Source organism: Gorilla gorilla, chromosome 1 (genome assembly GCF_029281585.2).
Source record: "Gorilla gorilla gorilla isolate KB3781 chromosome 1, NHGRI_mGorGor1-v2.1_pri, whole genome shotgun sequence".
NCBI lineage: Eukaryota > Metazoa > Chordata > Mammalia > Primates > Hominidae > Gorilla > Gorilla gorilla.
The window spans coordinates 14,383,514-14,410,977 of NC_073224.2; the positions used below are offsets into that span (position 1 = coordinate 14,383,514).

At 38.3% G+C, this 27,464-nt stretch overlaps 1 protein-coding gene across 12 annotated transcripts in view; it reads left to right on the forward strand.

Annotated features, from left to right (window-relative positions):
• The window catches only part of RGS7 (regulator of G protein signaling 7), a 590,397-nt gene that overhangs the window by 249,812 nt on the left and 313,121 nt on the right, over positions 1 to 27,464 (forward strand). For all 12 annotated transcript variants that reach the window (XM_019032166.4, XM_063707301.1, XM_019032153.4 and 9 more), the window contains one exon: positions 19,731 to 19,827. In XM_019032166.4, the coding sequence (XP_018887711.1) occupies positions 19,731 to 19,827 (97 nt within the window). The remainder of the gene's footprint in view (positions 1 to 19,730; positions 19,828 to 27,464) is intronic.

A 27,464-nucleotide genomic window follows, 5' to 3' on the forward strand; every position in this document is an offset into this window, starting at 1 on the left:
ATAAATACCCAGTAGTAGGATTGCAAGGTCAAATGATAGTTTTGTTTTTAGTCAAAATTGGTAAATATTAATAGGTACAGCCTATTTGATTTTTTAAAAAACATCTCTTTGGAGTTCTCAATAATTTTTAAAAGTGTAAAGTTGTCCTGAGACGACAAAGTTTTAAAATTATGAGGTTAGACAGCTCTTTGCGGAAGGCAAGAGGTTTGGCATTAAATAAAATGAGATAAGATGGTTGCCAGAGGAGGACTGTGATTGGTTGGTTTGTTTAATTGTTTAATTGGGTGGATCTTAAGGATGGAAACTTCTTGCGTATGTTTATTTCCTCATGGAATGTACCCAATAGTCTCTTATGAACTGCTGGTTGAATCATGTTCCAGTTGTGGGTTATAAAAACATTTAAGAAGGTTGTAAAATCTACTTTAATTTTTATTCAATGGAATAGAATAAAAATAGTAGGCTTCACTACCATAGAAAGAATATCTATTGTTTTGTAAAACTTTTGTTTCAATTAAATCTATGTATGTCGGAATACACGTGTATGTGCTGGGTCATGATGAAAAATGTTTATTTTAGTGCAGATTGCTATCAAAAGTTTTATAGATTTTGCAGGAAAGGATTGTGTTAGTCCAGCCTATGCCTGGATTCTGACTTCATGCTTATCTTGCTTGATTCTCTGCATTACCGGCTATTGTCCCCAGTGCCATTGTCTGATTTCTTACACAAGGTCCTTTATGTCTCTGTTGGCTTCTCCACACTGATCTTAGATTAATCCGATAAGAATTATATTGCAGCTTTACTTTTTCCTAGGGTTGTTTCTTCTTTGTTATCCATGTTCTATTTCCACTCAAGCCTGTACATTACACTCTTCCACTTTATCCCACAGATACCGCTCTGCAAACAATCTTTTCCTGTCAAATTAACCAGGAGTTTTCTCATTGCTGCAGTTCTGCTTAAGTCCCTCCACTCAGTTTATCTGATTTGCACTCAGTGTTCAAAGCACAAATCAAAGATCCCTCCCAGAGGAAGTCATTCCTTACCTCCTTTCCTGTCACCATCCACAATCCACAACAGGCATTCGGCACTTCTATATGGTAGATTCACAATAAGTACTAGCTACTTTAGTGAGGTATTTAGAATCACTAAACGTTTATTTCAACAACTGCCATATAGAATGAATGATGTAGGTTCTGCATAGTTTAAAAAATCCTGTACATCCAGGCAGCAGTTCCCAGAGAATGCATGTGAACAATCAGAACTTGAAGTAGGAGCATTTCAATGTCTTGGTTGAAATGTAAAGGATTGTATCATTGTGTGCAATCAAATGGAATATAGTCAGTATGATATGTCTTTTCCTCAAATTTCCCCTGAGAGTAGACTGTGTTCAAGGACATTTATATTTTATTTGAAAAGAAAGCTGACATGCATTTTTGCCGTGTTTTTTTTTGAAACATAATCTTCCATTGTAATGCTTTGCAAGTATGCCCCCGTATACTACCTCGTAGAGGGCTCCCTTCTTACCAGCTGTGTAACCTTAAATCTCTCGGTTTAATTCTCAGAACCCTAGCTCTCTTATCTCTAAAAAGGAATGATTAACATGATTGCATTAGCTATATGACATGGTGGTTGGGAGTAAATTAAATAACATGTATCAGAAGAAATAAGTTACAGTGTTCTATACCACTGTCAGATGACTATAGTTAACAATAACATATATCATATAATTTCAAATAGCTAGAAGGAGGATACTGAACATTTCCAACGCAAAAAAACTGACAAATGTTTTAGACGATGGATATGCTAATTACCCTGATCACTATACATTACATGTATTGAAACATCACTATGTACCCCATGACTATGTACAATTATTATTTGTCAATTAAAAAAAATTTAAAGAATGTATATAAAAATAGAGATCAAATTTTACTTTATTAGTATATGAACTGTTGTCTCTCACCCTCTTTTTTTCATAAGTTTGGAGTCTCATAGGAAATAAAGAAGTTAGATAGGCATTAAGGAAAGCCAGGTCTTGTGTCACAGGTGTCCACAGCATTAAGGGAGGCCGGGAAGCCAGCAGCCAGAGCCTGCTAGGAGAGAGCAACCACTTTATGCATGGGAAATTCACACTAATAGAAAAACCAATATACGGTACCTTTTCCTAAGTCATACTTTTCATAGAGAGCGTTGGTATTCCTTTTAAAACATAAATTGGCATAATAAACTGAAGATTTTTACAGGTGGGTGATGAGTACCTGTGGCTTAGTGTATTCTGTTTATTTTTGTATCTGTTTAAGATTTCCCACAATAAAAATTTCTAAAATTACATGTATAATGCAAGTTTTAGAATAGTCTAAATATAGGTGTATTAGTCCATTCTCATACTGCTATAAAGAACTACCTGCGACTGGGTAATTTGTGAAGAAAAGAGATTTAGTTGACTCACAGTTCCACAGGCTTAACAGGAAGTATGACTGGGAGGCCTCAGGAAAGTTACAGTCATGGCAGAAGGCAAAGAGGAAGCACAGATGGTGGCAAGAGAGAGCGAGAGTGTTGGAGGAAGTGCCACACGCTTTTAAACCATGAGATATTGCGACAACTCACTCATTAGCATAAGAACAGCAAGGGGGAAATCCCTTCCCATGATCCAATCACCTCCCACCAGGCCCCTCCTCCAGTTTGACATGAGATTTGAGTGGGGACACAAATCTAAACCATGTCAATAGGTCACATAAGATTTGGTTTCATATGACTACTTACTCAGTTCACAGATTTCCTACATAGGTCATAGTCATTGTCGTCCATGTCAGTTCATTCCTAACATCAACTAGAAAGACAAGGATGGCCTTTCAAGAAGTGGGATAAAGAATGTTTATATTCTCCAAGGGAAACGGATCCCAAAACAAGGGACCAGGGTTGGCAAGAAGAGAAGGAGAAGCCAGGCTCAAACCATTCGCCCCACGTTATGTTACGAATCAGTACACATACAGTAGGGGAGACAATTGTTTCTTCCCCTATTGAGAATTCTTAGTGTTCAGTTCCCACAAAGCTGGACGAGTGGATTTTTCAAAAAATGAACTGATATTTAGTAGAAGGATAAATGCCTCCTGAAAGAAATCATGTAATTTTATACCCATGGCTCTTAACTGGGCAGTATAATATTGCTGGGTATGATGTGGTGGGAGTTTAATTTGGTCTTTTAGAACTTGCATAAAAATTTAAACCAACAACTTAATTCGGAGGTTCAGCATGAACCATTCTGTCAACCTGAAATAACTGCAAGGATCAGATCTAGTTTTAAAGAGTTTATTCCAGTGCAAAGGTGGGAATGGCCATCAGAAAATAGACTCCAGAAAAATGGGGTCATGCTCAGAAGTAAAAAGTTAAGGTCTTGCTTATGTAGGCAGAAAACAAATTTAACAGGATTACAGCATTTTCTATACAAGGCTGGTTTATGGGTTACAGCAATGTAATGATTGGTTACAGTTTGTTTTATTTTCTGTAAAGCTTGTTTTCATTTCCTTTCCAATTTAAAAGTATGTTTGGCATTCCATCTTAGACAATGTGATAGTCAAGTAAAGTCCTTGTGTGAGAAAGGAAAGAAGAAAGTCAATCTGTAATGAAGATCAGCAGCGTAGAGGGAAAGGGTCTTCCCTGGTGCCCTTCAGTCATTTGCAACATTTTACAAAACAATATAGGAAGAAGGCTAATCTATAATCACAAAAACAAAGGTTACAGCTGCCTAGGTTACAGCTGCCTGTCACATGACTCAGGCCCCATAATCATATTCTTTTAGAGCTCAAAATAAGGGAAAGTTTCAACAGTTTAGATTTTGAATTACTTATTTTGACAATTTTTATACACAGGAATAATCTATTTCTGAAGAGTTGTTCAACTAGTTGCCAAATCAGCATTTTATTCGACCTCAACATCTATTAGTCACAGAATATTAGAACTGGAAGGAGACTTTGCTTCTATAAAAGACATAATTTTGGACAAGGATATACCCCAGATTCTTCTTGGGAATGCAGTGAGATGTACATGAATTTTTTTTAAATGTGGAAATAAATGAAGGTCACCAAAATGAAAACAAAGAAAGGCTATGTATTCAGCACTTGCTGTAGCAAGGTAATCATCCACCACCACTTGTGTCTAGCAAAGACTCAAAGGCAGGCAGAGGAGTGGGAAAGCTTTCTAATAAAAAGAGAGAGAAAGAGAGAGAGAGAGAAAGAGTGAGCTCTGACTGGAGGTTGTTGCATGGGGAAGCTGAAAGTGGGTATCTAATGTAACTAGATTGAGGAGTGTCTAGCTTTCTCTGGTTTGTCCAGAGTTATAGGCAGAGGCAAAAATTAGGGAAGCTGGTTGTCATTGCCTGAGTCTTGACCATTTTGGACTTACTACTGCTGAGCTTGTGGTTTGGCTTCCCAGGCTGGTTGCAGGGGCTGTGGGTCAGAATTCTGTGCTCATATGTGGTCTAGCCATTGTCTGTGTATACTCAGTTTCCCAAAAGATACTATTCAGGATACAGTGGTTAAACCAGTGTAATTAAACTAATATTTATCCTGAAGAAACTTTCAGTAAAAGAGAACAAAAGAAATAAGACATGTACACATATGACTATAATGTAATACAGAGTGTGTCATAAGTAGGGAATAAAGAAAGTCTTAATAGCTCCAGAGAAAAGAAGACACCGCATTTCTGAGTGTTGCACTCTTAGAAATAGCGTCATCTCAGAGTTTTCACAGAAAGAAGGAAGGGGAACTTATGCTGTAAAGTACATGTTTTATCAAGGAAGTAGCATTCTCATTTTATAGGGAAGGAGTACAAAGACCTAGCCTAGAGAGGCTAAATTATTTTCCTAACATCATTCATCAAATGATGGACCTGAGATTTGCACATGGCTCTGCTAAGCAACAAAGGCCACGTTCTTTACACCAGAGGTTATCAAAGTTGTTTATCCATGCGAGTATCAAAATGTTAAGGGAGCAGGTGCAGTTTTAAAAATATAGTCAGTATTTTAATTTTTTCTTTAAAACAATAAAAAAGCTATTGTTTTTCACTATTCCAGCTATAGAAAGTAAAGCTCTACAGGGTCCTCTTGGCTGGTGGAGACACATAGAAATTGCAGGCTTTCAATGGAGGGCATTTCGAACTACCTAGGTGTCTCTATGACTTTAACAATTACCAAATGGGGAAATAGTTTTAAATAATTCCACATCACTGCCATGACCTTCTGATGTTTGTGTTCTAGCCATAAGATAATAGTCACAGATATCTAGTAATAAATAAGGTACTTTTTAATTTTTTATTCATTTCTTCATAGGATCATTGAGAATCGTTGTCAGGAAGAAGGCAACTAGACATTCTGATTTTCTTGGCACTCGTGGGGAAAACAAAATTGTGGTGGATATAAAAGAGCCAGTTATTGGACTAGAAGTTATATGTTTGTGTGCCAAGGCTTAGACCTACTTTGCCTTGGGATTTTGTATGAATTAGTCCACTATTCATCCTAATTTCTCTCTTGAGAACAGTGTGGAATGAACGAGTAGTTGAAACTAGGTCCTGTGCAGAACCTTCTTTCATAGATGGACTAGCCAGAAGGAGGTGTTTTTTCCAAATCCCCATATAAAAGGCAAGTCAGAAAAGTCACATTGAATTTTCTCTGCTTTAAAACTAATTGTTTGGTGGGTTAGAAAGATCGACATCACTGTTCAAATACTTCTGACAAATAAAATCCATCTTAACGTTGTAGTGCCTTGAATCGGCAACACTAGCAAGGGTACAATTAAAGTAGAAATCTTTTCCTTTTGCCCTTCTACAGTTTACTCATTGATCTTAAAAGAATTCTAGGAACTGGAAATTTAAAAATCATTGTACAAAATAAGTAAACCAAGAGTGTTACACGGAGAAAAAGGTCAGATTCAGCAGCTGCAGAAACCACTTTAAAACTTTGAAAACCATGAAACACCTAAGACAAATAAATCACCATACTTATGTTTATTTTTAGTGTGTATACCTGAAATAAATCTTCTTCATTGGCATGAGGATGCTTTTGTCCTTTTAAAGTGCTTTTGCCCTACCTTCAGGTTATAATCCCTTTTCAATTTCATTTTGAAAATGGTAGTTAGAAACATGGTATTGTTTCATGGACTAAGCCAGCTGGATGGACCCAGGCAAAGCACTATCATATGTATGGTGGTGATGGCTGTGAGGTCATCCCTTTAATTACTCTTGGAAGAACTCTACTAAGACCATCCCAGAGACATCTCTGGGCTGCATTTTATAAGTATGTTACCATAAAAATAAATGACTTAAGTAACATTTCTTGATATCACATCATTAAAAATATATATTTTTAGCCCTTCTGCCTACACTTAATCCAAAGTCCTCATGTTTCATCTCAGTGGAAGCAGAGTACTGCTTTCTCTTGTGGCTTCAGATAGAGCATTTCATGCTCTGACAGGTCCTGCCCAGGTTTCATAAGAATATTAAGCTCGAATGACCTGAGGCATCTATTGTGTGTAATAAATAAACTTCTCTCCTATGCGTTTGGAATGCCACTAGTCCTGTACCAGCCTTGAAAGAATTGAGAGAAGAATCACCTACATGATACTCTGAAATGTTCTAGGCTCTGCATCACTGAACACATGATGACAGAGCCTTATTTTCAACAATGGGTACATTTATTGTTTTCAGTCAGTTTATGGGAATAACAGAGATGCTTTTAGTCCATAGTGCACATTCAGTCTTATTTCCTGGTTTGCAGTGTAGGATTAGGATGGAAGTAAGCAAGCATAAGGCTGTTCTTCCCACCATCAGTCCTGGAGTTGTGTGAAGGTGTTGGAGGGAGAATATCTGTAACACAGGTATCTGGAAACGGGTCTGTGATGCCCAGTGGCCATCAATAGACTGGGTTGTTTTTACGCTTGTCTTTTCATTTTTTTTTTACTTGTAGAGAGTGGGGGTCTTGCTATGTTGTCCAGGCTGGTCTCAAACTCCTGGCCTCAAGCAGTCCTTCTGCCTCAGCTTTCCAAAGCACTGAGATTACAGCGTGAACCATGGTACCTGGCCTCGGCCCGGTTTCCCTTACAAATATCAAGTGGAGCAGACAATTGTAGAAGGATGTGCTCTATACAGAACTATGAGGATGACTGGGTCTGTTGCTCACGAAAAGGAGGAGGAGATAGTGTGGATCAACATTTATGGACGTACGAATACCATGAATAGGATAAACAAGGTGTTAGTCACTAAATTCTCATACTGTAAAGTGGTGGGGCTTCTTTTGAGCTTGAATGAGGCAAGAATTAAATAATAGGAACTAGATATGAATTCATCTAGCAGATAATTTACATACAGAATTTATTACCCAAGGAGTTGGGAAACTTAAGTGGCTTCCAAAATATTTGTATGAATTTATAAAAAACAAAGACATAAATGGCTACAAAGAGAAGCTGGGATTTAAATCAAAGACTTGAAACATTAGAGTAATTCTTATGTTCCAAAGCTATTTTAAATCTGTTGTACTCTGTGGAGGTATTGTGAGACCGCTTTCCTTTAGTAAGAATGTTTTAAAATGGCAAGCTTGGCCAAGTGCGGTGGCTCACCCCTATAATCCCAGAGCTTTAGGAGGCTGGGGCGGGTATTCACCAGCCTGGATAACATGGTGAAACCCCATCTCTACTACAAATACAAAAATTAGCTGGGCATGATGGCGGGCACTTGTAATCCCAGCTATTCGAGAGGCTGAGACAGGAGAATCACTTGAACCTGGGAGGTGGAGGCTGCAGTGAGCCAAGATCGCACCATCATACTGCAGCCTGGGCAATAGAGTGAGACTCTGTCTCAAAAAAAAAAAAAAAGTGAGTGAGTGAGACCCTGTCTCAATAATAAAATAAAATAAAATAAAAATGAAATAATAAAATAAAATGGCAAACTCAGCCAAGAGCCCTTTGACTTTTTTTATGTCCTTCCTGCCAAAATCTCAGAGATTAGCTAAATCCCAGGCATCTTCTGCATTCTCTGCCTTTTTCACTCATCCAAATCAATGGCTGTCTTTAGGTATTTTGTTTGCTAAATATCATTGTTCATTTATTTTTTAGAGGAATGATTCGTCCATTTTTGTTACACATAGAGGTTGCTGAATTTCAAGTTGATTCCAGAAGCTAGAATAGAAGGGCTTGTCTGAAATCAAGCACCTGCGTCAATTAAAAAAAGTCCCAAGAGAAACTTTTCATCTGTCAGGAACTGTGGTCTCTCCATCTGAAAGGGGGCTGATGATAAGACTATTGATTCGGACTTCCAGTGTTATTGGAGATGTGACTAAGAAAAAAGGGAATGTAAACAATTTCGTTCATTAACTCTGAATTTAAAAGATTGTAAAAAGAGATAATTTGGAGGTAGACTAGTTTAGTTGTTGAAAGTCAATAGCAATTATACAGAATGTTTACAGGGAGTATATTGTAAAGAGCAGTTGGCGATATTTAACCCTCAAATGTGTTACAACAGACATTTGAGTAAAGAACTTAATGTTTAATATTTTAATACTATTAAAGTGGGAATTCTTAATTATTATTATTATTATTATTTTTTTGAGATGGAGTTTAGCTCTTGTTGCCCAGACTGGAGTGCAGTGGCATGATCTTGGCTCACTGCAACCTCTGCCTCCTGGGTTCAAGCGATTCTCCTGCCTCAGCCTCCTGAGTAGCTGGGATTACAGGCACCCAACACTAAGCCCGGCTAATTTTTGTATTTTTAGTAGAGGGAGCGTTTCACCATGTTTGTCAGGCTGGTCTCAAACTCCTGACCTAAGGCGATCCACCTGCCTCAGCCTCCTAAAGTGCTGGGCTTACAGGTGTGAGCCACCACGCCCGGCCAGAATTCTTAATTATTTCAAATAGAAAATAATATTAATTATAAAAGTAATACGTCCTGTTGGTGAACATACAAACACAGCAAAGAAGTATGTAAAGTAAAAAATGGGGGGTGATAATTCCTCATGGACCATGCCACAGATAGCAAAACTAATGCAAATTACCAAAGCCTTTATAATCTAAAGAGAATGATATTTATGTTAATAAATAACTTATATGTAAGTCATGTAAAGCAAGGTAGGGTAAAAAAAATTTAAACTAAAAATAAAGATCTCAAGTAGTTTAACAGAGACTATGATCATATTCTGTTGGGATGAGAGAGGTAAGGGGAGGGATAAAGACGGACGTCAGTAGGAAATTACAATTTGGAATGATCCTAGAGGTATAACTGAATTTCCACAGGCACAGATGGAAAAGGGAAGGGCGCAGCTGGCATGAGGAAGTGTATGTGAGAAGGTGAGGCAGGCAAGAGCAATTTTTGAGCATGTGGGAAGCAAGTTATAACGCTAGAATGACAGTTGGGCATCATATTGTGGATAAATTTGGGTGGTCATTTCACTTACAGAAAATTCATGGGGTTGTCAGGCCAATGAAAGTTTTAAACAAGAGACGAAATATTTAAACTTGTTCCCAGGTTAATTCTGGGGTTTGCTACTTGAGCGAACTGATGTGAGCTCAAGTGGGATCAGGAGGTAAGGAGTTCATATAAGAGAGAATTTCAAGCAGGCAGTATGTGAACTAAGTTGATAGCAAAGGTGGAATTGTGTTTGAAAATGACTACAGAGACACCTTCCAGAAGGGTTAAAATTGTCAAGTTGGAGAGGCAGAAGGAGAAGGATTCTGACAGAATTCATTATTCTGTGCAGGAGTCTTATTCATTCCCATCTTGACACCGAAGATGAAGCAATTGATTAAAGTATTCATGTGCTCTGCCTCCTCCTTTCCTTTATAGCTCTCTATCCTGCCTACCCTCTAGGATCAGCTTAATCTTACTTTTCCCATGAAGTCTTTCCCAAATAGTTCAGGGGACATTGACAACTCTCCTATTTGAACTTTGACTGCAATAAAAATTAGCCACGAGGCTCCTTTTGAGAGTTAAAGAAGTGATACCTCCTAGGAACAAAAAAGAAATCTGGAAACCTAAGTTACTTTGTCACATACATTTAGCACCGTTGGTATTTTCTACCTCGGGGCAAATACTTACCATGCCGAAGAGTGCAATGTAATTAACCAGGTGGTCTATTTGGTCATGCTACTTCCGTCTTTCTGTCTTTCATAGCTGTGAAATCTCATTCAGTTGTTTGACTTGTCTGTCCAACGTTCTTTTCTGCATCAATTTTTGTCTTTCTTTGGCGCTTTTTTTTTTTTTTTTGAGATGGAGTCTCGCTCTGTCGCCCAGGCTGGAGTGCAGTGGTGTGTTCCCGGCTCACTGCAGCCTCTGCCTCCCGGGTTCAAGCGATTCTTCTGCCTCAGCCTCCCGAGTAGCTGGGATTACAGGTGCGTGTCACTACGCCCAGCTAATTTTTGTATTTTTAGTAGAGACTGGCTTTCACCATGTTGGCCAAGCTGGTCTCAAACTCCTGACCTCGTGATCCACCTGCCTTGGCATCCCAAAGTGCTGGGATTACAGGTGTGAGCCACCGCACCTGGCCCTTGGGCTCTTTCTCATTATTCAGCAACCACCCACTCTTATTTTTTTGAGACTGCTTTTCTTACACTTTTTTCTGCTATATAACTCTATCCATGTATCGTTCAATGGGTTTTTATATTGAATAAGGTGATAACGAATGCCTTTAGTTTCTCTGCCCAGCACCCCTTCCAACTCCACCTCCAGTGTTATAAATCAAAGTTTTTGCCCCAAAATTCAGGTATGGAAATTAGAGAAGGAATTTCTCCTTGGGTTCATATAAACTTGTCAGCATTAAATAATGAGATTCAGAAAATATGATTAAGTGTAGAATTTATTTGAGCACAAAGTTTGAGGCTGTCACCACCTGGGTAACACAGACTCCAAAAGAATGGGGTTAGTGCATCCAAGTGTGGAGGTAAGGTTTCACCTATATAGGTAGAGACAGAGAAATGTTAACAGAGTTGCAACATTTTTCATGCAAGACCAATTCTTAGATTATGTTACAGGAGTTTGATTAGTTATAGTTTACTACATTCCAAGGAAGACTGATTCGACATTTTATAAGGAGGAGTAATAGACTCTTATTTATGGCACCTTTCAGCCTTTCCTAATCATCCACAGCACAAGAGTAACATACTGTAATCTGTAATCGGAGAAGCAGGAATTGCAGCTGCATGCTATGTGCTCAGGCCATATATTCACATTTTTCTCAAAGCTCAAATAATTTAAAGTTCCAACAGCTTTAAGTTGGAATTATTTAATTTTACAAACTGTAAACCTCAAGCAGTAAGGGCAGCCATTTTTGCTGTTCTGTGCATTGAAGAACTAAGAGAGGACTCTAGGCCGAGAAGAAAAAGTGGGATCACCACAAGGAGCAGAGTGGAGGGGGCAGTAAGCATGCCCTAAAGGCGGGCTGATTATGAGACCCACTCATGTGCCCGTCTTCGAGTTCCAGAAAACATCCCACAGTACTTACAACACATTTCTTTGTTCATGACAATTGAATTTGGGATTCTGTCAATCCAAGTAATCCCAACAAACACAGTGAGCATAATTGTTTATTTATCTGTTTATTTATTTTCAGTAGAGGTTATATTCCTTGAGATGAATGAGAGAAATGCTTTATTAAAAAAAAAAAGCAGAAACGTCTATAAATTAGAAAAAAATACCTCTACTTTATTTCTGCAAAATCACAAAAGGATAAAATTTCTAAGTTTCTAAGCTTCTAAGCTTTCAAATGAGTTATGGTATCATGTGTGTGTGTGTGTGTGTGTGTGTGTGTGTGTGTGTGGTGGTGGTGGTGTTTTTTTTTTTTTTTTTGGAGACGGAGTCTCGCTCTGTCACCCAGGCTGGAGTTCAGTTGCGCGATCTCGGCTCACTGCAACCTCCGCCTCCCAGGTTCAAGGGATTCTCCTGCCTCAGCCTCCTGATTAGCTGGGACTACAGGCACCTGCCACCACACATGACTAATTTTTTTGTATTTTTAGTAGAGACAGAATTTCGCCATGTTGGCCAGGCTGGTCTCAAACTCCAGACCTCAGGTGATCCGTTGGCCTCGGCTTCCCAAGTGCTGGGATTATAGGCATGAGCCACCATGCCTCACTGAGTTACTGTTTTTTAAATAAATAAATCTATATTTAAGATAAACTAGGACAGATTTACATGCAATAAGATTTTACTAATTTCTATTTTTAATCGATTATTCATGAAAATGGCAGTTTTTTAATATGAAAAGAGTAATTAATTCTGAGTTAAGATACTGACTGCAATAAACTATAACATGGGGAAAAATCATATCAATTAGAAGCAGCTTTAATTGAATTATTACAGCAAAAAACAGTTTGTCTTGCAAATTTTAATCTCATTATTCTTAATTTAACTTTCATTAGAGACTGACTCTACTTTCTCTGTTTTCACTGACGAATTCAGAAGTGTAAATGATTTTCTGCATTCGAAAGGCTTTCTGAAGTAAAAAGAATTATAGGCGAATTTAAATTATGAAAACCTGCCACCACCTAATTGCCCAAGAAATCCAAGAAGCGCTTCAGTGATCATTTCTCCCATTTTCATAGCTAGCACTTAAAATGACAGTACACACCATAATTTGAAAGTATGTGCACATACAAAAAAGCCATTCAATCTGCCCACTTAGTCTCCAAATGCCTGTGCTTAATGGTGGTTGTAAGGCAGAGTTGGAAAACTTCTTCTGAAATTTTGATTGATTCATTTCTTTTTCAGAATTACAGAGTACAAAACGTTTTAGCTTTACTTCATAACAAATGTTTTGCCTACAGTCATGGTGTCTCTGTAAAGCGATTGGCTTAATTAAATCAATAATAATGATATTGTGGTAAAGTTCCAGCAAATATAGCTACAAGTTAATTTAATTAAACTCCCATAATTGTTTAGAACATTAGAGAACTGGAAAGGTTTCAAGGCAGTGCTTTTGTTTTCATCAATATGTGGGAGCCCTGTCTGGCAGCCCCTCTTGAATAATTAGTAACTCTCTTCAAAGAAGATGGACCTGTGTAATATGCTCCTTCTTTCATTCCGCCAAGTGTTTGGGTGGGGACTGTTTAACCTGAGTCTTTTTGAAATACATCACAAGCTTGAAGTGACATCTAAACTATTCCAAAGGAAATGCTAATTATGAATTCCTGGGAAAAGAGCAGGGTGTTGAAGTTCAATAGTGCCTTTCATCTTGAGGGCTTACACATGGCAATGAACTTGAGTGTCACATCTACAAGCAAGAAGACAGCCTCATCAACAGCCACTGATTTACTCTCTTGCATTAAAGGAAGAAATTCCTCTAACAAGTAAGCTGAAGTATCTCTGCATTAGATAGAGCAGAAAAAATAAGAGGGATAAGAGTGTTTTAACCTGCACTACGCTGAGCTACTCTGTGTCACTATTTCTGATGCTGATAATGTATTTTTCACAAAAGTTACATACAAAGAAAAAAACATATCAAACATCTCAAGACCAAATCTTAAATTAACTTCCACTTTTGTTTTGAGGCTTTCAGAAAAAGCAAACATATGCCTTAAACAAAAATACATCAATCCCCTCTCCTCTTTTTAAAGTGAGCCTCCATTATGGACCAGGCACTTTATGTATTAACAATGCAAAGATGAGTAAGGTAAGAATTTTTTCCTCCAGAAGTTTACATCTAAGGGAAAACAGATAGTTTTACTAGTTAATGAAATATGGAGGGTTCTGTAACAGAAGCATAAAAAAGTTTTGAATGAGTTCAGCAATACATATTCTCAAAATTACTTTGCAAAATACAGTTGTTTAACGTTTACTTTAATCACGCATAGTGAATCAGTTTGCATTAAAAAATTAAGTCTTGCAAACAGCACTCAATTTAATTTAATTTTTAATCTTCTAAATAACTTCAAGAGGCAAATTTGTCAAGAAAAGATGAGAGCAAAGACATTTTCATTTTGTTAAAAGTGAATGCCATCTCATTTCCCTTTCTAAATATGATTTTTTCGTAGCTTACATAGCCTTTGCTTATATGCACAAATATTTCCCCTGACATTTCTTCAAATTAAATCTCCTGTCTTGCAGGGGCCAACATGAACTCAGTTTTTTACAGGAAATCAAAGACAGAGCTTATGTATAGGCATCTCTGACTACTTATTGCTTGACAATTTATTGCGTCTAACAAATATTTGCACTTAACTACAGCATCTTTACCGGCTGAATTATAAAAGAAAAAGGATCCGTATCTTCCTAGTACAACGATGAAGGAAGAAAATTATGTTGATGATGATGATGATGATGGTGTTGGTGGTAGCATCATAGTAAGCATTTAATTAGCATTGTTTCAGTAATTCTCACCCTTGATAAGATGTATACAATTTATGATTATCTCCATTTTACAGATGAGATAACCGAATCTTTGAGTGTTAAATTAACTCACCTGTTTAGATGGCTTATAAGTAGTACAGTCAGGATTCAAACTCAGGTCTAACCGGCCTAAATGCATGCTTTTAATAACTACGTCTTGCATTGAAACTAAAATGTGCTGACAAATTGGAAGCAAATACATTTGTATAAGGTCTTGTTTGATTTATTATTTTATTTTATTTTATTTATTTTTGAGACAGAGTCTCATTCTGTAGCCCAAGCTGGAGTGCAGTGGCAGGACCACAGCTCACTGCAGCCTTGACCTTCCAGGCTCAAGAGATCCTCTCACTTCAGCCTCCTGGGTAGCTGGGATCACAGGTGCTTGCCACCACGCCCTGTTCATTTTCCTATTTTTTTTTTAAGAGATAGAGTTTTGCCATGTTGCCCAAGCTGGTCTCAAACTCCTGAGCTCAAGTCATCTGCCTGTGTTGGCCTCCCAAAGTGCTGAGATTACTGGCATGAGCCACCGAGCCTGGCCTGGCTTTATTTAATTTAATAGCTTCATCTATTTGTCTGTAACAGGGAATTGGCTCTTTGACCTAGTGTGGAAACTTACCTCCTTCTGAATGCTGATGATTATTTCCAGACTTCAATCATTTTGTAGCTAGGAGAAGTCTTACAGATCATCTGCTTTGAACTTCTTAAGAGTAAAGAAAATAGCCTTCAGAAAAATCCTCGGTGACCCAAGGCATGCCAGCTCTCCTGCCCATGCCCATCGTCTAGTGTTCTCTTCTCCCATGCCCAGTTTCCTCACCCTCAGAAACAGGCTTATGGAAGTGAAAACACAGAACTCAATGGCATTTTAATGAATATATGCATGTGCATATATGTGTGTGTATACACATGTATACATGCATATATATGCGTGTGTGTAAGTATATATATATATATATACACACATATATATACACACACATACATATATATATGGGATACTTGAGGTACCTGAGTCTTTTGGCCTTAGACTAAATTGCCCCAAATATTTTCATATTTGTTGGAGTTGCTTTTTACTATCCCTCATACCTCTTACTGTCTAACTAACTTGCTCTGTTTTTTTTTTTTTGCTTGCTTGTAGCATTTTTCTTCTCATCCAATTGCTGTTGCGAATAGTGAGAAAACAGACCATCAAGCATGTTCAAGTCATGCTTAATATAAAAATTAATAGACTCTGAGTGAATGCTCGAGGGAACATCAACAGATAAGATGCATGTGTTTTTTTATGTGGACTTGGTGACTGTGACAACCAAAATGAGTGATTGAGACATAAATCTCAATCACTGAAGCTTGTTGAGCCAGCTTGAGGACAAGTTACCAATTCCTGTGTGGCTGTTTTTCCCAAAGAGGTTCTTAGGAGGTTTAGTATTTATACATTTTCCTTAAAAAAGAGGAGGCAACAGTGAGAGGAATGATTACATACTTGCGAGACTTTAAGTAGTGCCCTGTAAGTTTACTTTTTACATAAGATAAGGTGAACATTTGAAGAAAAAGGGAATGGAGGGAGCAGACATCCCAGAGAGGAATGAAGGAATGACTGATCTCATTTTAGCTTTGTTCTGTCCTGGGAAGATAAGTCATTAATCAACATTATCAATGTGGAGTCTTTCAAAAGGGTCAGTTTCTGTTTGCCCCTTAGGGAAGAAAGCTTGATAGTGGTTAGTGAGGAAGGAGTACAACGAGGTGTGTCCCACCCCCCATCCCATCATGGCCATGAAGTTAGCTTCCAGGGTTTCCCTGGGGTCCCATTAGCCAAGAGGGGGTCCCTTCAGTCATTTGAGGGCTAGAATTTTCTTTTTCTTTTTTAACTGATTTTAGTTTTTAGAAAGCAGGGTTTTTTTTTTTTTTGTATGTGTCTTTGTTTTTCATTTTGTTGTTGTTGTTGTTGTTTTCTTTTGTTTGTTTTTGTCTCATTCTAGGCCATGAGAAGGTTCATGGATAAATTATGTCTGGATAAAGATAAAAACAGCTGAATGCATGTAAATGATCACGTTTTCAGTCTAGAACACCAATCCTATTTTTACTTGGAGTTAAAATTTTTTTCTCTTGTGGAAATGATGACTCAGAAAAATGGAATATTTTGAAAAACAACCACAGAAGTCACTTTTACTTTCCGGCCTCCTATTCTCACTCCTTTGGGATCCCGTGAACTGAGAGGGGATGAGACTGTACAAAGAAAACACTGCCACTCATAGCTATGCACCTTAATTCAGCCCGAAGCAGAGGTGACTGCTGCCGCATCTCTAGGTGCTGAGATGAAAGTGCGAGTCAGAGAGGTTTCCATATCCTTCTAATCCAGCCTGCTTTAAACCATTAAGCAGATAATACAAGGGTTTAGAGGCTGATGTGAGGCAGGACAAAGCAGCTTATTCTGCATTTCTGAACATTGTGGCAGGTCAATCATGAACAAATAGTAACAAAATAAAAAGTCATGAGAGTATATCTATTTTCATGTTTCTATACTTAGAGATCTTTATTACAGATCTTTATTACAAAAGAAGTGGGGTATTTGGTATTTGGTTATTGTTGGGGTCTTTTACAGGCCTGATAAAAGCATTTTTTTTTTCTTTCTTTCTTTTTTTTTTGTTTTTGAGGTGAAGTCTTACTCTGTCTCCCAGGCTGGAGGGCAGTGGTATGATCTCGGCTCACTGCAAGCTCTGCCTCTGGGGTGCAGGTGATTCTCCTGCCTCAGCCTCCCGAGTAGCTGGGATTACAGGCGCCTGCCATCATGCCCAGCTAATTTTTGTATTTTTAGTAGAGACAGGGTTGCGCCATGTTGGCCAGGCTGGTCTGGAACCCTTGACCTCAGGTGATCTGCCTGCCTTGGTCTCCCAAAGTGCTGGGATTACAGGCGTGAGCCACCGTGCCCAGCATCATGTTCTTTTTATACTTGATTTCTGAGCCAACTGAGAACTATAACCATAAAGACAGGCACGTAGGGGTCACAACATCACCCTGATTGCTGATAAAGGTATTATGGAAGAATGTTTGTGCACAAGTCACTGTTAATCCTGAAACACAATCCTGAATAGACTTGCTCACCCACTAGGGCAGGCATCTCTACATCAGCAGAGTTAGATGTGGGCTTCTAGCCGAGAGAAAAAGAGTGGGCCCTGCAGGCCAGTTTCTCATTCCCAGCTCTTCTATCTGATAAGTCAGCTCAGCTCCCCTGGAGTAAATTAGGGAGCAGAGACAGGCAAGGGGATTAGGGTAATGGCGCTCCTTCCACATGGAAAGAAACATGAAGGTGGAGAATAAGCATCCCCAGATATCATGGGTGTGCATGGACATTTGGTCTAATATTTGTTGTTCTATATATGTACCAGGCTTTATATATGTTGTATCATTTGCCCTTAAAATACTTTACCCCACCCTAGGCCCAATGCAATCCCATGAAGAACGCTATGAAGAAATTATTACAAGTATTATTATCACCATTTTATGGATCAGAAAACTGAGTCTTAGAGAGGTTATTTAACTTACTCAAAGAACATAGATAATAATTACAAGAGCTAAGAGTCAAATACAAACCTGTGTTTCATTAAAACCCATTCTTTCCACATCTCCAGTTATTCGTCATAGTAATACATCTGTTCATAGTGTGATTACAACATAGTAATACATCCGTTGATACCAAGAACATTAGATTTCTCAGCTGAAAACCATTCTAAAGCTGTGTTGATGGAATTTTTTTTTTTTTTTTTTGAAACGGAGTCTCGCTCTTTTGCCCAGGCTGGAGTGCAGTGGCGCCATCTCGGCTCACTGCAAGCTCCGCCTCCTGGGTTCACTCCATTCTCCTGCCTCAGCCTCCCGAGTACCTGGGACTACAGGCGCCTGCCACCGCGCCCGGCTAATTTTTTGTATTTTTAGTAGAGATGGGGTTTCACCGTGTTAGCCAGGGTGGTCTCGATCTCCTGACCTCATGATCCGCCCGCCTCGGCCTCCCAAAGTGCTGGGATTACAGGTGTGAGCCACCGCGCCCGGCCAATGGAAATTTGATAATTCATTAATATAAAGTTTAGACTGTGTTTTTTTTAACTGTTTACTTTGAAATAATTTTAGGCTTATAGATAAAAAGAAAAGATAACAGAATTCCCATACACTCTTTACTCAGCTTCCCTTAATGTTAATATCTTACATAACCATGGCATAATTATCAAAACAAGAAATTAACATTAGTACAACACTATTAGCTAAACTACATACTTTACTCAGATTTCACCTTGGTTGTCACTATTGACTGAATTTTTTGAGGGTAGGAACTGTATTGTATGCATTTTCATATCCACGGTGCCCAGTCATGTATCTGGTGTAGAGTTAGTGATAAGTGGTTGTGGAATGAGTAAACAGATGAATGGATTTTAAGTCCCATACTACCACTTGGGTATGTTTGTGTGTCTCTGCATCTCCCAGGTTTAGAAGCACATGAGTAAAGTCTGTGGCTATGATTTGAATGAATGAATGTTCTTCAAAACTAAATTCCACATTGACTCTGTGAAGCACAGCCCTTTAGAATTACCAGCAATTTGTAAAAGTAAAAGAGAGTGTACTAATGAGATTGAAACAAAGATAAAGGGGAATCTAGTAAACGGGCAGAAGGCTGTGGTGTTACATTCATTTTATTGTATATATATATGTGTGTGTGTGTGCATGTGTGTGTACATGCACATGTATGTGTACTCGTGTGCATATATGTGTGTGTGTACATGTGCATGTGTGGAGTGTATGTGCACATGCATGAGTGTATGTGCGTGAGAGTGTGTATGTGTGTGTATTTGTTTCCTAACACACTTCAGTAAGTACCTGGGCAAGAGATGTAATAGTAGTTGGCAATCAGTCTTGGATTTCTAGGCAGGTTTTAGAACTTTATTGTAAAACAAAATCATGGAAATTCTCTTGCTTGAAGAAGCAATTCAAGCAGATGCTTTTAGGGCTCTACTTGCTTTAGCACTGATTTTAGTAGAGGTAACATTAATGAAACATGAATGTGCTATGACAATGGTTTCTAAAACCTTGTGAAATAAACACTCTTTGATCTTAACCTTTATAACCAAGGTACATGAAATCAGGAGAAAGGCAATATTCAATGCGCAAAATTCCTATTGGTAGCTTAATGGACCCTAACATGGCTGTTTTTCTTGCTGTTTTCTCCATCTCTTTTTAACAGAATTTTAAGTATTAATGTGGCAAAAACTAGAAAGGCAAGAATACGGCATTGTTCTTAGTTGGGCAAAACTGGAATACAAAATTGTTATGAGAGCTGATTTTTTTTCAAAAAAGTTCAACTTCATAAAGGTTTTAATTATGTTATTATTGTTTAGATGGAAGACGTCATAGCACGGATGCAAGATGAAAAAAATGGAATTCCTATTCGTACGGTCAAAAGCTTTCTTTCCAAGATACCTAGCGTCTTCTCTGGTAAGTCTGCATGGAGCACAGTTCTATTTTCTCCTGTACCTCTTGGATAGCTATTTAAAACCGATTCCAGCTGTTCACTATTGAAACTCTGTCTCTAATCCATTATTCAGTAACTACTTATAAAATGCCTGTGGCATATTTATCATGTGAAACACTTGAAATGATAGTAAAACAAAATGCCAAAAATCATGACCCTGCTCTAGGTTAGTTTGTAAAGACCGAATGAACAAATGTGAAGTAAAACAATATTAAAATAAATAAAGACGTATAAAAAACAATGTTATGAAGGTTGTATATGGAAATTAGGAGGGTGAAAAAAATCAATGATTTCTTTTTCCTGACTGATGGGGAGTAAGGAAAGGGTTTCTACAGAGCAGTGGTGAGCTGTTTGAAAGATGAGGAAGAGCCATACTCGCTCAAGACCGCTGTCACCACCAACTGTGCTCACCAAACTCGACAGTGACCAAACTGTAGAGAACTTGGGTCAGGTTATGAGGGTCTGTGAAAGCTAGCCAAAGAATCTAATTCTGATAAAAGGGGAAATATGGAGACATTTAAAATTTTTGGCAGAGGATATTGTGATGAAAGTGCTCGGGATAAATTGGCATTCAGTAAGGGCAATAGCACTGTGACAAGGGTAAGGCTGTTGCAGGAACAGATTTGGGTGCCCAGGTCCCTGATATCCAAGGGCTGAAGGAATAGAGAGGAAAGAGCGTGAGGGTTTAGTGAATAAGCATGCAGAATAAAAGACATAGCCCAATGTATTTCATTTTTTTGTTGTTGGTGGTTTATTTTAAAATGGGGAGACTGAGAGATGAAAGAATCATTATCCAAAATGAGGAACCCCCACGGGTTTGATTAGCAATGACTGGAGAAACCCAAGACACAAGGAAGAGTAATAAGCTAAGCATCTGTGCTCTGACTCCAGGGGGTAGTGAAAGTGCCAGTTTTGGGGCCTGGGATGTGCTGGGGCATGGACTGGCACAGCTTAGGGAAGAGGTAAGATCAGACAGCCCGAAGCCTCAGCAGCGAGGAGGGAGAAGAAGGCGGCTGATGCTGAGTGTGGGTGGGAAGGGTGCTTCATGGGATTCCTGTGCAAGGGTTGCAGGCTGCTTCCTCATGACCAGGATCAAGAGAAGATTCATGATCAGGAAGCTATCAAGCCTAGGAAGAGGGTAGAGATCAGGACAGGAATAACAGGCAAGCAGGCCTCAGCGCTGGGGTCTGAGATCTGTGTTGCTGTCAGTGAGAAGAGAGGGAGCTTGGAGCTGAGGAGAGCTGCTGTGGAATGACATTTTCTCTAACAAAATGTGTCTTCTTTTTTCCATGTTACTCCCTCTTATGCCCACTTCGTTCTAGTTTCTTGCTTTTTCTTAATGATGCCTTGCACTTTTTACATCTGTGGCTTCACTCCATTTCTCCTCTCCTCACTTACAGGCCATTCTGCCTGTTAAATTCCATCCATTCTTCAGTAGTCAGTTCAGAGAGCTCATTGGTGAAAACTCTCCTGAAGCTTTTGCCTCTGTGCTCTCAAAGACCTTGGTTTTTGCATCTCTTGTATGCTCCACTTTGTCTTAGAGTTATTTTGCATATGTCTTATATCCCTAGCTAAACCTTAAGCTCCATTTGGTCAAGGATTCAGAGTTAACTCCACTTCTAAACACGCATATAAAAATGTTACTCATATATATATTGATGAGCTAATGAAAGGGGTGAACTTATCTCCTTTAGAATTCAGGCAGATAAATGCACTACGTTGCCATCCTGCACTGGGAATTGTGGTCAGTTCAACTGTGTATGGCCTGCTTAGAGGCATTCTAATTCAGGAATTATGAAAATACATAGGCTAAACAAAAAACTTTGCTCATCTGACTAAGTTTGGCTGCAATTTTGTGATACCTACTCTAGTGGAGTCTAAAATTTTTGATTGAGTTCTTCAGATGGCAAATATCTCAACAGCAAGCTGTTGGAAGAATTCTTCGTTGACAACATTAAGATTTTAATTGAAAAATAAGATTGGACATATAGATTGAGAATTAACCTGGGAATCTCTGATAATTGTTTTAATGTTCACTGCTGTAAAATAACAGTGGTAGCTATTCAATAAACAGAATATCAATGACATTTTTCACGTTAATGTAATTAGGTCCAAATAATCATTTTATGTTCCCTGGAAACTTTGCAGGCGCGCTCTGCCTCGTAGGTTCAATTAGATTCTTTGTCGTGGATTTAGTTGATATATCTAGTATTATGTCTAGCACTTACCAGCTTCTTTATATTAATATTCCCAAATTATAATGTTCTCAATCTCCATTCACTTTACTAGAAGTTTTCAGTCTTTTCTAGTTAATATCCCTCCCCAGATTTTTCTTATAATCTGTGGGGATTATTAATTCCTCTATTCTTTTGTGGCCCAACTTGCAACGGACTGCTGGCTTTCCCAGCTCTTTCACCTTCCCCCTTCTCTCCCTGAGCATGTTTCATGGTCTACTGCAGAGCTTCTAATGAAACAAGGAATCTGCTGACTTTATTGCCCTTAGTAGAACTAGAAACCATTGTGATGAAGTCCTGCCATATGTGAAAGGAGGGTAGTGCAGTTGTTGCAGACTGGAGTCAATCTTTGCTATGGACTGTTCCACAAGGAAGGAAGGATCGCAAATGTTGTAAATCTAACTTTCTCAAGTTACGAATTTGTGCTCCTTAAAGCCTCATTACTTCCATGGACCGTTAGTATCAGAATCACTTGGAAACTTACAGGGAGAGATGTGTTAAAGAATGCGAAATTACAGCCACATAGTTCCAGTGTTCTATGCCACCGTAGAATGACTATAGTTAACAATAATATATTGTGTAGCTTCAAATAGCTAGGAGGACATTGAGCCGTCCTGACAGAAAGAAATGATAAATATTTAAGATAATGGATATGTTAATTACTCAAAAAGGATAAATGTTTATCATTTCTCACTTTTCATTATTTATCACCATACATTATTTGTTTCTTGTTTTGTTTTGTTTTTTGAGACAGTCTTGCTCTGTCACCCAGGCTGGAGTGCAGTGGTGCAAACGTGGCAGCCTCACCCTCCTGAGCTCAAGCAATCCTCCTGCCTCAGCATCCCAAGTAGCTGGGACCACAGGCACCTGCCACTATGCCTGGTTGATTTTTAATTTTTTGTTTGTTTGTTTTGGTAGAGACAAGATCTCACCATGTTGCCTAGGCTAGTCTCAAATTCCTGGGCTCCAGTGATCTTCCTGCCTTGGCCTCCCAAAGTGCTGGGATTATAGGCATGAGCCCAGCCATCATACATTATTTGTATCAAAACATCACTATGTATCCCATGAATATGTACAATTATTATTTGTTAATTTTAAAAGGAAATATAGTATCTGGACCTACCCCCAGATGTACTAAATTAGAACCTCAATTTGTGCACTAAAGTTTAAGACATATTGCCTTAAAATGCACCCAGAGAAGCTGGGCAGCTCCGGGGAGCATGCTTGTTTTATTGAGAGCTCTGGGATCAGTGGCCACCTTGCTTGTGCCGATCTTTTTCTTTGAAGGGCTCTAATCATCTCTGCAGTCTGGCCTCAATCAAGGCCACCCCAGTCTATCTAATGACTTTTTAAAAAAAATTTTACTTGGGGAAGGAAAAAGCAGTTAGGAAGAATAATCTAGTTCTTTCTCCTTCCTTTACTCCCAAGCTGAGAGTCTCTGTTGCCCCTAAGATTGATAGCTGTCAACAGCTTTGTGGGAGAATGAACACTACCCAACTCCACCAGACAACTCCCATGCTTCAAAGGAAAACATAGGTCATGGTGGCCAAGTAATGCCCATATCCACCTCAAGTGAAAACAGCTGTGTTGAGAAAGTGATGCTATAATCCAATTCCCCCTGCAACATCTGCAATCCAGACCCAGATCATGTCAAAGAATGCAATGACAAATATAATCTACCTAATAATAGGGTTTGTGTTTTGTTTTTGTTTTTCCTGCTAAATGCATTTTGTCCAGTGAAACATCTAAGACTTTTCTTTGTTGTGTTTTTTTTTTTTGTTTTTTTTGTTTTTTTTTTTGGTTTTAGAGTTGTTGATTTCAACCTCCTGGTTTCCATAGTCCCAAGACCATAGGACAGTATCTTTGGATAATTCCTCTATGCCATTTCCTTGAACTCTGAGATGAGAAATGTCCTTGAGTGGATCCAGTCACAGCATTACTTTTTTCTCCAGAAGTGCCTTCTCAGCTGCAGAGATAGCTCAGGCAGCTGCACAGGTTGTATGTGACCTGGTGTCTCAGGGCCAGGGAATGAGATCAGTGGTGTATGTACATTATAGAACTTGGCTAACAGCTCTCTCCTCTGGGCTTCTGTTGAGATTCCCAGAACTTTGGTGAAGTGTGTGTGTGACTCTGTGTGTGTGTGTGTGTGTGTGTGTGTGTTTATGTATGTCTGGCACTGAGGCAATGTAACCTAGGGGCTGGGTAATGCCCCTGTGCAGAGAGCAGCAAAGGAAGCCTGTCTGCAGTTGAGAACAGTGAAGCATGTAAGGAAGGAGAAGCAGAGAAGATAAGGCAAAGAGTACTGGGTTACTGGTAGCTTTGCAGCTCTTGCCCCAGTCCTCAGGCACAGTCCAGCAGTCTGCACAAACTTCCTTCTGGTTTCTTCATCTCCTTCAATCCTCCACAGTAAAACATCTACCTTTTGTTTCACTACGTTTTCGACTTTGACTTCCCTTTTCTAGCTTAAACTTTTCCCATCTCAATATTTCTTCTAATTATACCTAGGAGTCATCCCCCATAGCACATGTACTGGACACAGCGTACTTAAGGTTGCAAAAAAAAAAGGATTGTACATAAAAAATGCTATAAAAGGAGAATATTTGGGATTGATGAAATGCCACTCTGGAGTATGGCTGCAACAAATTCTCTGGAGAAGGTCTTAGGAATGCAGATTTCAAATGCAAACCACAGATATTCTAATTCATTAGTGCTGAGATGGAACCAGGGAATCTATAATTTTTGTTTTTATTTTACATTATTTTATTTCTTTTTTCCCCTAGATTAAATATTAAGCTCAGATTATAGAAATATGTATTTTTAAGCTGATTTTAAAAATATGGGATTGGTGTCTGCTGGTCTTAGACGCATGCTAACTACGTTTTTCTTTATATTTTTAATTCAATGCAATGAACATTGATCAAATACTCACTATGTTCCAGTAACTATACTGGGTTTTGTGGGCTAGTATTTTACCGTTGCTGGGGAAATAGATTACATATACATTAGCAATAAACGTGTAACTAACTTGTATGAGGAACCAAGGTAAGTTCCTTTAGCAGAGGTTTAAAAAGTCAGGTGTAGGAACAGAACTGTTTAAAGGCTATAACTTTGTAATCTCATCTTCAACAAAGAACTTGAATTGTCTGTCCTTAACTACAAAAAAAAACCTTTAAGAAGTTTGAGTATAATAGCATCAAAGGCTTTAGAGCAGGCAGATAGATGACTATTTGTATCTTATTTTGTGATTTCTGCGAAATTGTACCAAAAGACATTTCCTTCATGCTAAGTTTCTAATGAAAAAAACAATAAAATAAATGTATTTTATAATAAACTACTAAAAAATTGTTTTTGAAGATAAATTTGACTTTTTCCTTTTTAAAAACAATAATGTATAACTTGTATTTTCCTTTTCCTTTTTTCTGTAGTTGCCAAGAAGTTCACTGCTAAATTTAATGTTCCATTCTTTCTTTTTCTCATGTGATTCATCCCTGACATATCTGCCTTTCTTTGTCTTCTAATTGTTTTTTTTTTCTATCTTTTATTGTTGTTCTTTTAAGTTTGTTGGGGGGGGCTATATTGTAAATTGCTTCAAGTCATATTTTGAAGGCAGGTAAGGAATAAATCCTGAAGAGGCATCTGAGAAGTGTCTTCTTTGTGGTAAGGAGTGGTTTTGCCCGGAATCTGCCCCATTCAAGTGGGGATATACATCTTGGCTTTGAACAAGTGCTCTACCACAATAGAAAATAAAAGATGAAGTTCAAATATTATTCCTTGAGAGTTTCATAAAAGTGCTCAGTCACTGTTAACACCATTATGTCTTCAAATTGAAAAAATAACTATATAGCTAAAAATATATTTGTAGATTTTGCTGAAGATTTTCTGTAAATGAAATCCATAAGTCTTATTCTTGCATGATAGCTCTTTCCCTGGAATTCATATCCTGTAACTTACAATGTTTATTCATTTTCTCATCTGAAAATCTTTGGTAAAGCAAACTATAACACTCATACCAGCTAAAAAATCCTTTGTACTTAAAACTCTAAATTTTAGAAGAATAGAGATCCAAATCCAGATGAAGCATGAAAGTTTATGAATAAAAGAGGAAATGATTAATTTTACATTTGTAAGATAGTTGCTTCATTTGTGGTACTATTTTAAACTATACCATTTACCTTGGCTACAGGCATATTTAAGTGAATTAAAACTGACAACATAGGTTTTCACTTGCTTAACAAGATATTGAAATAGCACATGGTTTCTTGTGTGCTGTATTCTAGAAAATACATTACAATATAATAATATGAAATACTATTTGGATATAGATGTTTTGATTCATAATCATGGGTGCTTTATAAATTTTAGGTGCATTATGTAATAAATAGGCTTTAAACCCTGATGACCGGAATAATTGCTTTTTTAATATTTTAAAAAATATTTTAATGTTTCCAAATAATTTCAATGAGCCCTTGAGATTTTTTTAAATAATAAAGTTGGTTTTTTGGTTTGTTTGTTTGAGGCAGAGTCTCATTCTGTCATTCAGGCTGGAGCACAGTGGCACAGTCATGGCTCACTCCAGCCTCAAATTCCTGGGCTCAAGCAATCTTCCTGCCTCAGCCTCCCAAGTAGCTGGCACTACAGGCATGCACCACCACATCTGGCTAATTTTTTAAACTTTTTGTAGTGATAGGGTCTCACTGCATTACCCAGGCTAGTCTCAAACTCCTGGACTCAAGAGATCCTCATGTCTCTTCCTCCCAAAGTGTTAAGATTACAGATGCGAGCCATTTCATCCGGCCAGCTTTTTTATTTATTTATTTATTTATTTATTTATTTATTTATTTATTTATTTATTTATTGAAACGGAGTCTCGCTCTGTCGCCCAGGCTGGAGTGCAGTGGCGTGATCTCAGCTCACTGCAAGCTCCGCCTCCTGGGTTCACGCCATTCTCCTGCCTCAGCCTCCCTAGTAGCTGGGACTACAGGTGCCTGCCATCACATTCGGCTAATTTTTTGTATTTTTAATAGAGACGGGGTTTCACCGTGTTAGCCAAGATGGTCTCGATCTCCCTACCTCGTGATCCACCTGCCTCGGCCTCCCAAAGTGTTAAGATTACAGGCGTGAGCCACAGTGCCTGACCAGCTTTATTATTTTGATGACATCTATTTTTTTTTCTTTACTTTGGAGGAAAATATTAGGTAGTAATTTGGAAACCTTCTATGTGGTTAGTGGCTTTAAATACATTCGTTTTATTCCTTTCAACACTTCAAGGTAATTATTGCTTTTCTCCATTTCCTAGAGAAGGAGATAGAGGGTCAGAGAGTTCAAGCTTTTGGCCCCATTTTGAACAGTTTACTAATATGTAAACC